Source organism: Pempheris klunzingeri, chromosome 23 (genome assembly GCF_042242105.1).
Source record: "Pempheris klunzingeri isolate RE-2024b chromosome 23, fPemKlu1.hap1, whole genome shotgun sequence".
In the NCBI taxonomy this organism is placed as follows: domain Eukaryota; kingdom Metazoa; phylum Chordata; class Actinopteri; order Acropomatiformes; family Pempheridae; genus Pempheris; species Pempheris klunzingeri.
In genome coordinates this window covers 14,023,255-14,036,072 of record NC_092034.1, presented here as the reverse complement: position 1 = coordinate 14,036,072, position 12,818 = coordinate 14,023,255, and the positions used below count along the sequence as shown (strand labels likewise).

General features: G+C 40.5%; 1 protein-coding gene and 2 pseudogenes across 1 annotated transcript; all 3 read right to left on the bottom strand.

Moving 5' to 3' along the window:
* Positions 1–2,702: 2,702 nt before the first annotated feature.
* On the bottom strand, positions 2,703–4,188 carry LOC139223066 (uncharacterized). The gene is made up of 5 exons (XM_070854992.1): positions 4,143–4,188; positions 3,641–3,982; positions 3,303–3,413; positions 3,153–3,187; positions 2,703–2,828 (listed from the first exon to the last, which is right to left on the bottom strand). Exons 1-5 carry the CDS (start codon positions 4,186–4,188, stop codon positions 2,706–2,708), a joined length of 657 nt encoding a protein of 218 aa, XP_070711093.1. The 3' UTR covers positions 2,703–2,705.
* Positions 4,189–5,767: 1,579 nt separating this feature from the next.
* Positions 5,768–7,801, bottom strand: LOC139223048 (uncharacterized; annotated as a pseudogene).
* A 1,584-nt stretch (positions 7,802–9,385) lies between these two features.
* Positions 9,386–11,421, bottom strand: LOC139223058 (uncharacterized; annotated as a pseudogene).
* Between the last annotated feature and the right edge of the window lie 1,397 nt (positions 11,422–12,818).

Here is a 12,818-nt window from a genome sequence, read left to right as displayed (position 1 = left end):
TGTTGTGTTTGTTTTGGTCCCGTATCTCTTTCTCTCCATCATTCATCTGTCTATCATTTCTTCAAGTTGTTGTTGAAGACGATAGATTTGGTTGGCCGCCGTGCCTAAATCTGTCTGATCAGTTTGGGCCAATACTCTATTTTCTTTGAGTACTTGTTACAGAAACAGATGAATAGGTTGGCCGCCGTGCCTAAATATCTACATCTAACTGGTGAGTTTGGGTGCATTTTTGAGCAATGACCACTTTTTCAGTTTGATCTGCAAAACGGTGTCAGTTTTATTTTCTTTGAGCCTGTGTTGTGTTTTTTGTTGCCCGCTGTGCCTGATTATCTCCATTTATCTCTCTATTTTCTTCACGTTTTGATTAAAGACGGTGAACAGGTTGGCCGCCATGCCAAAATATCTACATCTAACTGATGAGTTTGGATTATTGTTTGTGCTATTATTTAGTTTTTTTCAGGGTGATCTACAAACCGTAAGTACATTTTCTTTTCTCTAAGTCTGTTGTGTTTTTGATTGGCCGCCTCTATCTCTCTTTCTCATCTGTATATCTATTTTCTTTACGTGTTTGTTGAAGACAATAGATGGGTTGGCCGCCGCGCCTGAATATGTACATCTGTCTGAATTTGGTTCAATATTTGGGTGAGAACCATCTTTTTTTTTTCAGGTTGATCAACAAACAGTAAGTGTCACTTTTATTTTCTTTGAGTCAGTTGTTGTATGTGTTTCGAGTTGGCCGCCGTGCCTCAACATCTTTCCATCTCTCTTCTTTATCTCTCTCTATTTAGTGATTTTCTTTATGTTCTTGTTAAAGAAAAAAGCTGGGTAGGTTGGCCGCTGTACCTAAATATCTACATTTAACTGGTGAGTTTGGATTATTTTTTGTTTTTTTCAGGGTGATCTACAAACAGTAAGTACATTTTCTTTTCTCTAAGTCTGTTGTGTTTTTGATCGGCCGCCGTGCCTTAATGTCTATTTACATCTCTCGCTATCTCCCTTTCTCATCTGTGTATCTATTTTCTTTAAGTGTTTGTTGAAGACAATAGATCAGTTGGCCGCCGCGCCGAGCAATGACCATTTTTTCAGTTTGATCTAATTCATTTTTATTTTCTTTGAGTCTGTCATTGGCTGCTGTGCCTAAATATATTTCTATATCTCTCTACATCTCCATCTGTCATCTATATATCTATTTTCTTTAAGTTTCTGTTGAGGACAGTAGATCGAACGGCCGCTGTGCCCTGGAGTTGAGTTTCGACATTGAACATGTATCATTTGCAGACTGCATGAGGAGTCACACCTACATCACCACACCTCCACTATAAATGGGGAAACTGGCTACAACAGTAAATGGAGACCAGTCTTCTACCTATATTTTTTTTCATGCAGGCTCAACACAACCATCTTTGATGTTTGAGAGAAAGCGATAAAGCTTTTGTGTCAAAGTGGTACAGCTTTTGTCACTTCTGGTGGTGTTTTGCAGAGAGCTGAAGGCCAGTCTTCCTGTGGCAGTCGCTCTGGCTGATACACGGTGTTCTCACCACAGGGGAAAATAATGGGTGGGGGGGGGGACACGTGACTAGTTTCATGCCCGCATGTGTATGCATACACAGCTAGCGCAGAAAGCTACCCCTTTGTATTATTCATAGACACATTCACCATGTCAGTACACAATCGATTAATTAGATTACAATAGATCATCAAGTTTTAAAAAAAGTCAGAATATCAAGTCAATAGAGAAAAACGCTGCTTTAGCCTAAACCTCTAGTGATGTGCACTGTACTCTCTCCACCCAACCTGCAGTATGTCCCTAGGAGGACATTTGACGGTCATCAGCGTCCTTTGCTGGCTCCTCCTCCATCAAACCAGTTTGTTAATTTTTAGAATACAATCAAGGACAAACACAATTTAAAAAATGGTTTGGAAATAGAGAGAAAGAATCATGTGAGACTCAAGAGGAATATTATAAATGTTCCTAATATTGGATCCTCCCACCTGAAGCCTACGCTTACGACACTGGATATTTGCTGGAGCAAGAACGTACAGCAGTTATCAACACTTGATTGAAACCAATGTAACTTGTGAGGGTCATGTAGTTCAATAAGTTTGATATGATTTATAAAAGTACCATTGCTTTTTTATAACAGCTGTCTGATGTCTGTGGTCATGACTGAAGTCTTCCTGTAGTGGGGACTTTTTTCTGACTTACACAGACATTGTTTGTCACCATGGGGGGGCTGATTTCTTCTATCGTTACTTAGTTTCTTTACTGTTTTCCGGGCTGAATAATTACAAATGCTGATATTATTCAGTCAAAAGTAAGTTTTCATGGTTTGTTTTGTTTTTTTGCTTCAAAGCTTTGACCTCAGAGGTCTCGTGACTTTTCCCTCAGTGGTGCTCGGACCACACTGCATCTTCCTATGAAGTGATGTGTACCTCACTCACCCCTCCCTCCCCTCTGACAGACCATCTGACTGTTTCTATAAGTAGGCTGACAGGAATCAGTACCCTTTGTCTCTTCATCAAACATCAAGACAAAAAGAAGAAAGACAGAGACTTTGTCCAACAAAGGGAAAAAAATAAGTATCATGAACGTTGAAACTTCATTACAAAATATTTTTTTTGCCCCTAACCACACTGAAAAGCAAAATTGCAGACTAATATCATAAAAACATCAGCTATACTACATTTCCAGTTGCGTCCTGAGTCTATCTGCTTGCAGCATAGATAACACAAGTTTCCATTTGTCCGTCTGATGCAGACCTCCTTTGTCTCATTGTCTCTGGAAGGAACCTCAGCACTGCAGAGTTCAGGCTATGAGAGCCCAGATTCTGTAGAAGAAAAAAGTATTTAGTGTCACATACTGTAACTATGCTTTCGTGGTTCAACACAGGATTTGCACCGGCCCATGCTGCCTCAAGGCTAAATGGTTTTCAGAACTTCTAAACAACAAGGATTAATCTTATCAATCATATTATCCACACACACTGGTTTGCACCAAAAAAGTCAAAACTTGGAATATTAATCAGTTTATAGAATTATAGAATATAATAACCTTTAATTGATGATAATAATAATAATAACAATAATAATAATAATAATAATAATAATAATAATAATAATAATAATAATAATAATAATAATCAATGCTTCACCTTGTTTCTTTCAGCGTACATTTCTTCGTTGGCAGCTTCATGACAAAAGATCACTCTGATTAGTTAAATATCATTGAGCAAACGTTCGGCATTGAATTTGTCTGTCACAGATCGATACATGATTTGCATCAAATCAAACGTTAGCTGTACCTGTGTGAACTTTCCTGAATTTAACAGCCAGAGCAATGACGACCACAGTGAGGAAAACAGTCAGACCACCCAAGATCACAGTGATTAGGTTTACTATCCCATCAGGCTCCTCTACAAGAAAAATGACAGACTTAGACTCTGGCTTTAGGCTCTGTGGTAACCTGCACAATACTAAAGGAGAACCTTACTTTCAGTCTGAAAATCCTCTTCACCATCATATTCACTGTAACCTTTAAAGACAGAGGGGGTGAAATAAATGTCCATACTACTGTTGCAGTGAATTTGAGATGTACTGTAAATATGCCTCTGAAAGAGGTGAGACGGAACTACAATCTTACCTTGAACCCGTAAAGATGTTGCATCAGAAGTGACTGTGTGTCCTTCGATGTAAAATCCACAGAAATACAGTCCAGAGTCAGATACATTCACTTGTTTGATTGTAAGAAAGACAGTGGAGATGTTGGAGCTCATTTCATATCCGTTTTGAAATCCATTGCAGAATTTAGCTTTGTCACCAGAGAAGAGCAGAGAGGAGATACAGCTGGGCTTGGTTTTGTTGACCACTCTGAACCACTCTGTCACAGTTGGTACAGTGGAAATGTTGGAGCACCTCAGAGTGACTTCTTCACCAGGCAGGACCTCCACAGTCTGAGACCCAAAGCCTGAGACGGAGATCCAGCCTGAAACACACAGCAGAGACAACGGCAGAATTATTCCTGAGTGCATAATACAAGGTTCACTGGAATGAAACGACAATAAAGTCATCTGTAATTTATCTTTAAATTCTGATGCGTTACTAGTTGGATTACTTGATGCTGTGAATAAAGAGCCAATACTTACAGAGGCAGCAGAGAAGTAAAGCTGTTGTGAAGGTGAAGCTCCTCATTGTGTGTTTAATTGTGTTACTGCAATGACAGTCCGCTCACTGAGCTCTTATAAACGGGTTTAGAGAGGCGGAGTGTCTTTTGGCTTTTCATCTGTCCGCTCACTGCCAGTGCAGCGCCATGCCGTCACATTAGAGTCATTAAAAGTGTCCTGTTGTGTTGAATGTGGAGAAACCACCTGCAATATGAAGTTGTGTTGAGCTATTTCAATTGTTCTTGTTTCAGTTGCTCATTGAACACAGCTTTTTTTATTTAGACAATACACTTAATTTGCAATAATTGAAATAATTTTGAGTGCAACTGTATTTATGATTGGCTGAGGTGGAAAGGTCTGTGTATCAATAACAACAAAATACAAGGGGAAATGACTCATGATGTCCATGAAGCATCATCACTGATGTCACTGAGACAAAAGATGGAGCTGGATGAAAACTTTAATTTGCTGAACGTTGTAGACAATCCTCAAATTAATAGAGGAAATAAAGAAATGCAGTATGTGCATTACACTTCCTACATCGTTTTCCAGTGAGAATAGATTGCCGACCTTTCTATTTTGTCCTCTGCAGTGCTTCATTTGGCATGTAGCTGAAGAATTAGTGCTTAGCAAGTGTTTGAACAAGTGCTTGGCTTGATGCTCCCAGTATTCACATAAAGGTTATGGATGGAAACGCTAAGTCGACCACATTGGTCCAATTATAGGATTGTTTTTTCTTTTTACAGATATTCATGGTCCCCAGAGGATGAGTCCTAAACATTTGATAACTCAGGAACTATTTGATGATTTTCCATGAAATTGAATGACCAGTAACACTGAGTTTGCGTGCATGTTAGCATGCTCACGTACCGAGCTTAAAGCGTCGCCGTGCCAAAGTGCAGCCTCACGGAGCTTCTAGCGTGGCTGCAGACTCTTGTTTCACATCAGCAGCCTCTCTTCTGCTGCTGTTTGTGCTCTTCACTGTGAGAATAGCAGTTGCTTATTCCAGCGTTCTCCCCTGTGCGATGGTGTGCAGGCCTGTGCAGCCTACTTCTTAGTGAGTTTATGTAAAGTGAGTGGAGTGATTTAATGATGCTGGAAGACATCGATTTACACTTTTCACAGGAGCAGTATTCTTGGTGTGTGAAATTGTCTTCAGTATGCGTGTGGTCACTGCTGAAGTCTTCCTGTGGTGGACGCTTCAATTGAGCTCATACAGTCAAAGTATGTCAGCATATCGTTATCTAATTTCGTCATTCTCCAAAAGTATAAATACATCAGCTGGTTTTAAGCGGACAGGCTAGTTGTCACTACCTCTTTTTATACTTTCCACTGACTGTTTTTTCAAAGGGCTTGTGATTGTCACCTCGGCTGTTCTCAGACCGCACTGCTGTGCTGTCTCTTCCTGTCAAACCAGTGATGAGCATCTCACTCACCCGTCCCTCCACGGGCAGTTTGATTTTCCCTGTACGTGAGCTTGACGGTCATCGGAGTCCTTTGTGACTCTGGATCCATCACACATTGAGCATGTATCTGTTGCCGCTCACACTCAGAAGAATCACGAGTGAGAAAATGCAGAAAGGTTATTCAGAATTTATTGTTCTGCCACGCACTACCCACACACAGAAACACAGCAGCAGATTAACGTGATAAAACATCAGTTCCACTCTGAGTGGCAGTTCCACGTGTTTCCTAAGACTATCTGGTGGCAGCATACACAACATTTGGCTCCAGCTCTCTCCCAGACGCAGGCCTGCGGTTTCCTTTCGGCTTAGCCTGAAAACTTAGAGCTGCGTAGTTCAGGTCATCTGAGGCCAGATTCTGTAAATCAGAATTTATTTATTTATTGATATTAGTTTGATATTTACTGTATCAACCACACTTTAGCTGAGTCTGTGAAAATCCATAAAATTAGATTTTTACCACAAAGGAATCATTACAACTAAGATGGATGTAAACTATACTTGACCTAAGTCTAATTTAAATGCCAAAACATGATTTGTAGTAGAGTCCCAGGTGTGTTTCACAGTTCAGTTCTCTATTTGATTCGAAACGAAGTTGCTCAAACAGCAATAGTCTATAGGCCAGATTTTATAATTATACTGTCCTTGTATCTCTCTCGACAAAAGTAAGATAATAAAAAAAACAAAATCACTGTTAAGAAGAGAAAAAGTGTGGCTGCAACTAGCATTTGCGTAGCATCTCATGTTTTGAGACTACTGCGAGCAAAATTACGAATGTTGCTCAAATCCTGCTGTTCGAGTTAATGATCTTCGACTTTGTTTCAAGGTCAATGATGAAAAAACTGAAATTTGGATTTCAAACTATGATTTAAAGGAGATCAGTTTTGTTTGAGATTAAAGTGGACAATTCTGACTCCCTGCCTGAATGTACTAATGTATAAATATAAATCACATCCTCTTAGTTGTGCTGTTGTACTCGATATCACCACGGCTGTGATTCAGTCGGGGCCACGAGGACCACAAGCAGATTCCTGAATATTACCGATGCTCGGGACAAAGATCATTAACTGACTGATCCTGTCTTTAAATGCAACTTTACAAACATTACACACAGTTTATAGAAGTTAATGGTCAGTTCACCTGGTTTCTTCCTGGCTGTGGTTCTCGATTCACAGCTAAACGTCAAAAGACAAAAATCGGATTAGTTTATCATTACCCACCACATTTGCTGTAGATTGTCCATCATGTTGACACAACTTACAAAGGATGTGCAAATTAAAAAGCTGCTGTACCTGTGTGAAGTTTCCTGAATTTAACAGCCAGAGCAATGACGACCACAGTGAGGAAAACAGTCAGACCACCCAAGATCACAGTGATTAGGTTTACTATCCCATCAGGCTCCTCTACAAGAAAAATGACAGACTTAGACTCTGGCTTTAGGCTCTGTGGTAACCTGCACAATACTAAAGGAGAACCTTACTTTCAGTCTGAAAATCCTCTTCACCATCATATTCACTGTAATCTTTAAAGACAGAGGGGGTGAAATAAATGTCCATACTACTGTTGCAGTGAATTTGAGATGTACTGTAAATATGCCTCTGAAAGAGGTGAGACGGAACTACAATCTTACCTTGAACCCGTAAAGATGTTGCATCAGAAGTGACTGTGTGTCCTTTGATGTAAGATCCACAGAAATACAGTCCAGAGTCAGATACATTCACTTGTTTGATTGTAAGAAAGACAGTGGAGATGTTGGAGCTCATTTCATATCCATTTTGAAATCCATTGCAGAATTTAGCTTCGTCACTAGAGAAGAGCAGAGAGGAGATACAGCTGGGCTTGGTTCTGTTGACCACTCTGAACCACTCTGTCAGAGTTAGTACAGTGGAAATATTGGAGCACCTCAGAGTGACTTCTTCACCAGGCAGGACCTCCACAGTCTGAGACCCAAAGCCTGAGACGGAGATCCAGCCTGAAACACACAGCAGAGACAACGGCAGAATTATTCCTGAGTGCATAATACAAGGTTCACTGGAATGAAACGACAATAAAGTCATCTGTAATTTATCTTTAAATTCTGATGCGTTACTAGTTGGATTACTTGATGCTGTGAATAAAGAGCCAATACTTACAGAGGCAGCAGAGAAGTAAAGCTGTTGTGAAGGTGAAGCTCCTCATTGTGTGTTTAATTGTGTTACTGCAATGACAGTCCGCTCACTGAGCTCTTATAAACGGGTTTAGAGAGGCGGAGTGTCTTTTGGCTTTTCATCTGTCCGCTCACTGCCAGTGCAGCGCCATGCCGTCACATTAGAGTCATTAAAAGTGTCCTGTTGTGTTGAATGTGGAGAAACCACCTGCAATATGAAGTTGTGTTGAGCTATTTCAATTGTTCTTGTTTCAGTTGCTCATTGAACACAGCTTTTTTTATTTAGACAATACACTTAATTTGCAATAATTGAAATAATTTTGAGTGCAACTGTATTTATGATTGGCTGAGGTGGAAAGGTCTGTGTATCAATAACAACAAAATACGAGGGGAAATGACTCATGATGTCCATGAAGCATCATCGCTGATGTCACTGAGACAAAAGATGGAGCTGGATGAAAACATCATTAATTTGCTGAACGTTGTAGACAATCCTCAAATTAATAGAGGAAATAAAGAAATGCAGTATGTGCATTACACTTCCTACATCGTTTTCCAGTGAGAATAGATTGCCGACCTTTCTATTTTGTCCTCTGCAGTGCTTCATTTGGCATGTAGCTGAAGAATTAGTGCTTAGCAAGTGTTTGAACAAGTGCTTGGCTTGATGCTCTCAGTATTCACATAAAGGTTATGGATGGAAACGCTAAGTCGACCACATTGGTCCAATTATAGGATTGTTTTTTTTCTTTTTACAGACATTCATGGTCCCCAGAGGATGAGTCCTAAACATTTGATAACTCAGGAACTATTTGATGATTTTCCATGAAATTGAATGACCAGTAACACTGAGTTTGCGTGCATGTTAGCATGCTCACGTACCGAGCTTAAAGCATCGCCGTGCCAAAGTGCAGCCTCACGGAGCTTCTAGCGTGGCTGCAGACTCTTGTTTCACATCAGCAGCCTCTCTTCTGCTGCTGTTTGTGCTCTTCACTGTGAGAATAGCAGTTGCTTATTCCAGCGTTCTCCCCTGTACGATGGTGTGCAGGCCTGTGCAGCCTACTTCTTAGTGAGTTTATGTAAAGTGAGTGGAGTGATTTAATGATGCTGGAAGACATCGATTTACACTTTTCACAGGAGCAGTATTCTTGGTGTGTGAAAATGTCTTCAGTATGCGTGTGGTCACTGCTGAAGTCTTCCTGTGGTGGACGCTTCAATTGAGCTCATACAGTCAAAGTATGTCAGCATATCGTTATCTAATTTCGTCATTCTCCAAAAGTATAAATACATCAGCAGGTTTTAAGCAGGCAGGCTAGTTGTCACTACCTCTTTTTATACTTTCCACTGACTGTTACTTCAAAGGGCTTGTGATTGTGGCCTCGGCTGTTCTCAGACCGCACTGCTGCGCTGTCTCTTCCTGTCAAACCAGTGATGAGCATCTCACTCACCCGTCCCTCCACGGGCAGTTTGATTTTCCCTGTACGTGAGCTTGACGGTCATCGGAGTCCTTTGTGACTCTGGATCCATCACACATTGAGCATGTATCTGTTGCCGCTCACACTCAGAAGAATCACGAGTGAGAAAATGCAGAAAGGTTATTCAGAATTTATTGTTCTGCCACGCACTACCCACACACAGAAACACAGCAGCAGATTAACGTGATAAAACATCAGTTCCACTCTGAGTGGCAGTTCCACGTGTTTCCTAAGACTATCTGGTGGCAGCATACACAACATTTGGCTCCAGCTCTCTCCCAGACGCAGGCCTGCGGTTCCCTTTGTGCTTAGCCTGAAAACTTAGAGCTGCGTAGTTCAGGTCATCTGAGGCCAGATTCTGTAAATCAGAATTTATTTATTTATTGATATTAGTTTGATATTTACTGTATCAACCACACTTTAGCTGAGTCTGTGAAAATCCATAAAATTTGATTTTTACCACAAAGGAATCATTACAACTAAGATGGATGTAAACTATACTTGACCTAAGTCTAATTTAAATGCCAAAACATGATTTGTAGTAGAGTCCCAGGTGTGTTTCACTGTTCAGTTTTCTATTTGATTCGAAACGAAGTTGCTCAAACAGCAATAGTCTATAGGCCAGATTTTATAATTATACTGTCCTCGTATCTCTCTCGACAAAAGTAAGATAATAAAAAAACAAAATCACTGTTGGTAAGAAGAGAAAAAGTGTGGCTGCAACTAGCATTTGCGTAGCATCTCATGTTTTGAGACTACTGTGAGCAAAATTACGAATGTTGCTCAAATCCTGCTGTTCGAGTTAATGATCTTCGACTTTGTTTCAAGGTCAATGATCAAAAAACTGAAATTTGGATCTCAAACTATGATTTAATGGAGATCAGTTTTGTTTGAGATTAAAGTGGACAATTCTGACTCCCTGCCTGAATGTACTAATGTATAAATATAAATCACATCCTCTTAGTTGTGCTGTTGTACTCGATATCACCACGGCTGTGATTCAGTCGGGGCCACGAGGACCACAAGCAGATTCCTGAATATTACCGATGCTCGGGACAAAGATCATTAACTGACTGATCCTGTCTTTAAATGCATCTTTCCAAACATTACACACAGTTTATAGAAGTTAATGGTCAGTTCACCTGGTTTCTTCCTGGCTGTGGTTCTCGATTCACAGCTAAATGTCAAAAGACAAAAATCGGATTAGTTTATCATTACCCACCACATTTGCTGTAGATTGTCCATCATGTTGATACAACTTACAAAGGATGTGCAAATTAAAAACCTGCTGTACCTGTGTGAAGTTTCCTGAATTTGACAGCCAGAGCAATGACGACCACAGTGAGGAAAACAGTCAGACCACCCAAGATCACAGTGATTAGGTTTACTATCCCATCAGGCTCCTCTACAAGAAAAATGACAGACTTAGACTCTGGCTTTAGGCTCTGTGGTAACCTGCACAATACTAAAGGAGAACCTTACTTTCAGTCTGAAAATCCTCTTCACCATCATATTCACTGTAACCTTTAAAGACAGAGGGGGTGAAATAAATGTCCATACTACTGTTGCAGTGAATTTGAGATGTACTGTAAATATGCCTCTGAAAGAGGTGAGACGGAACTACAATCTTACCTTGAACCCGTAAATACGTCACATCAGAAGTGACTGTGTTCCTGTCGATGTAAGATCCACAGAAATACAGTCCAGAGTCAGATACATTCACTTGTTTGATTGTAAGAAAGACAGTGGAGATGTTGGAGCTCATTTCATATCCGTTTTGAAATCCATTGCAGAATTTAGCTTTGTCACCAGAGAAGGACAGAGAGGAGATACAGCTGGGTTTGGTTCTGTTGACCACTCTGAACCACTCTGTCACAGTTGGTACAGTGGAAATGTTGGAGCACCTCAGAGTGACTTCTTCACCAGGCAGGACCTCCACAGTCTGAGACCCAAAGCCTGAGACGGAGATCCAGCCTGAAACACACAGCAGAGACAACGGCAGAATTATTCCTGAGTGCATAATACAAGGTTCACTGGAATGAAACGACAATAAAGTCATCTGTAATTTATCTTTAAATTCTGATGCGTTACTAGTTGGATTACTTGATGCTGTGAATAAAGAGCCAATACTTACAGAGGCAGCAGAGAAGTAAAGCTGTTGTGAAGGTGAAGCTCCTCATTGTGTGTTTAATTGTGTTACTGCAATGACAGTCCGCTCACTGAGCTCTTATAAACGGGTTTAGAGAGGCGGAGTGTCTTTTGGCTTTTCATCTGTCCGCTCACTGCCAGTGCAGCGCCATGCCGTCACATTAGAGTCATTAAAAGTGTCCTGTTGTGTTGAATGTGGAGAAACCACCTGCAATATGAAGTTGTGTTGAGCTATTTCAATTGTTCTTGTTTCAGTTGCTCATTGAACACAGCTTTTTTTATTTAGACAATACACCTAATTTGCAATAATTGAAATAATTTTGAGTGCAACTGTATTTATGATTGGCTGAGGTGGAAAGGTCTGTGTATCAATAAAAACAAAATACGAGGGGAAATGACTCATGATGTCCATGAAGCACCGTCACTGATGTCACTGAGACAAAAGATGGAGCTGGATGAAAACTTTAATTTGCTGAACGTTATAGACAATCCTCAAATTAATAGAGGAAATAAAGAAATGCAGTATGTGCATTACACTTCCTACATCGTTTTCCAGTGAGAATAGATTGCCGACCTTTCTATTTTGTCCTCTGCAGTGCTTCATTTGGCATGTAGCTGAAGAATTAGTGCTTAGCAAGTGTTTGAACAAGTGCTTGGCTTGATGCTCCCAGTATTCACATAAAGGTTATGGATGGAAACGCTAAGTCGACCACATTGGTCCAATTATAGGATTGTTTTTTCTTTTTACAGATATTCATGGTCCCCAGAGGATGAGTCCTAAACATTTGATAACTCAGCAACTATTTGATGATTTTCCATGAAATTGAATGACCTGTAACACTGAGTTTGCGTGCATGTTAGCATGCTCACGTACCGAGCTTAAAGCATCGCCGTGCCAAAGTGCAGCCTCACGGAGCTTCTAGCGTGGCTGCAGACTCTTGTTTCACATCAGCAGCCTCTCTTCTGCTGCTGTTTGTGCTCTTCACTGTGAGAATAGCAGTTGCTTATTCCAGCGTTCTCCCCTGTGCGATGGTGTGCAGGCCTGTGCAGCCTACTTCTTAGTGAGTTTATGTAAAGTGAGTGGAGTGATTTAATGATGCTGGAAGACATCGATTTACACTTTTCACAGGAGCATTGTTGTTGAAGACCGTGGACAGGTTGGCTGCTGTGCCTAGATATCTACATCTATTAGATGATTGGATCAATACGTTTTTTCAGGTTGGTCTTCCAACACTAAGTGTCAGTTCTGTTTTAAGCCTGTGTTGTGTTTTTGGTTGGCTGCCGTGCCTCAGTATCTATCTATGTTCCTGTCTTGCTGTTTTTCTCTCGATTTATCGGTCTTCTTGAAGGTCTTCTTATAAAAATATCCAAACAATAGATGCCATTTTTATTTTCTTTAAGTCTGTGTTGTGTTTGTTTTGGTCCCGTA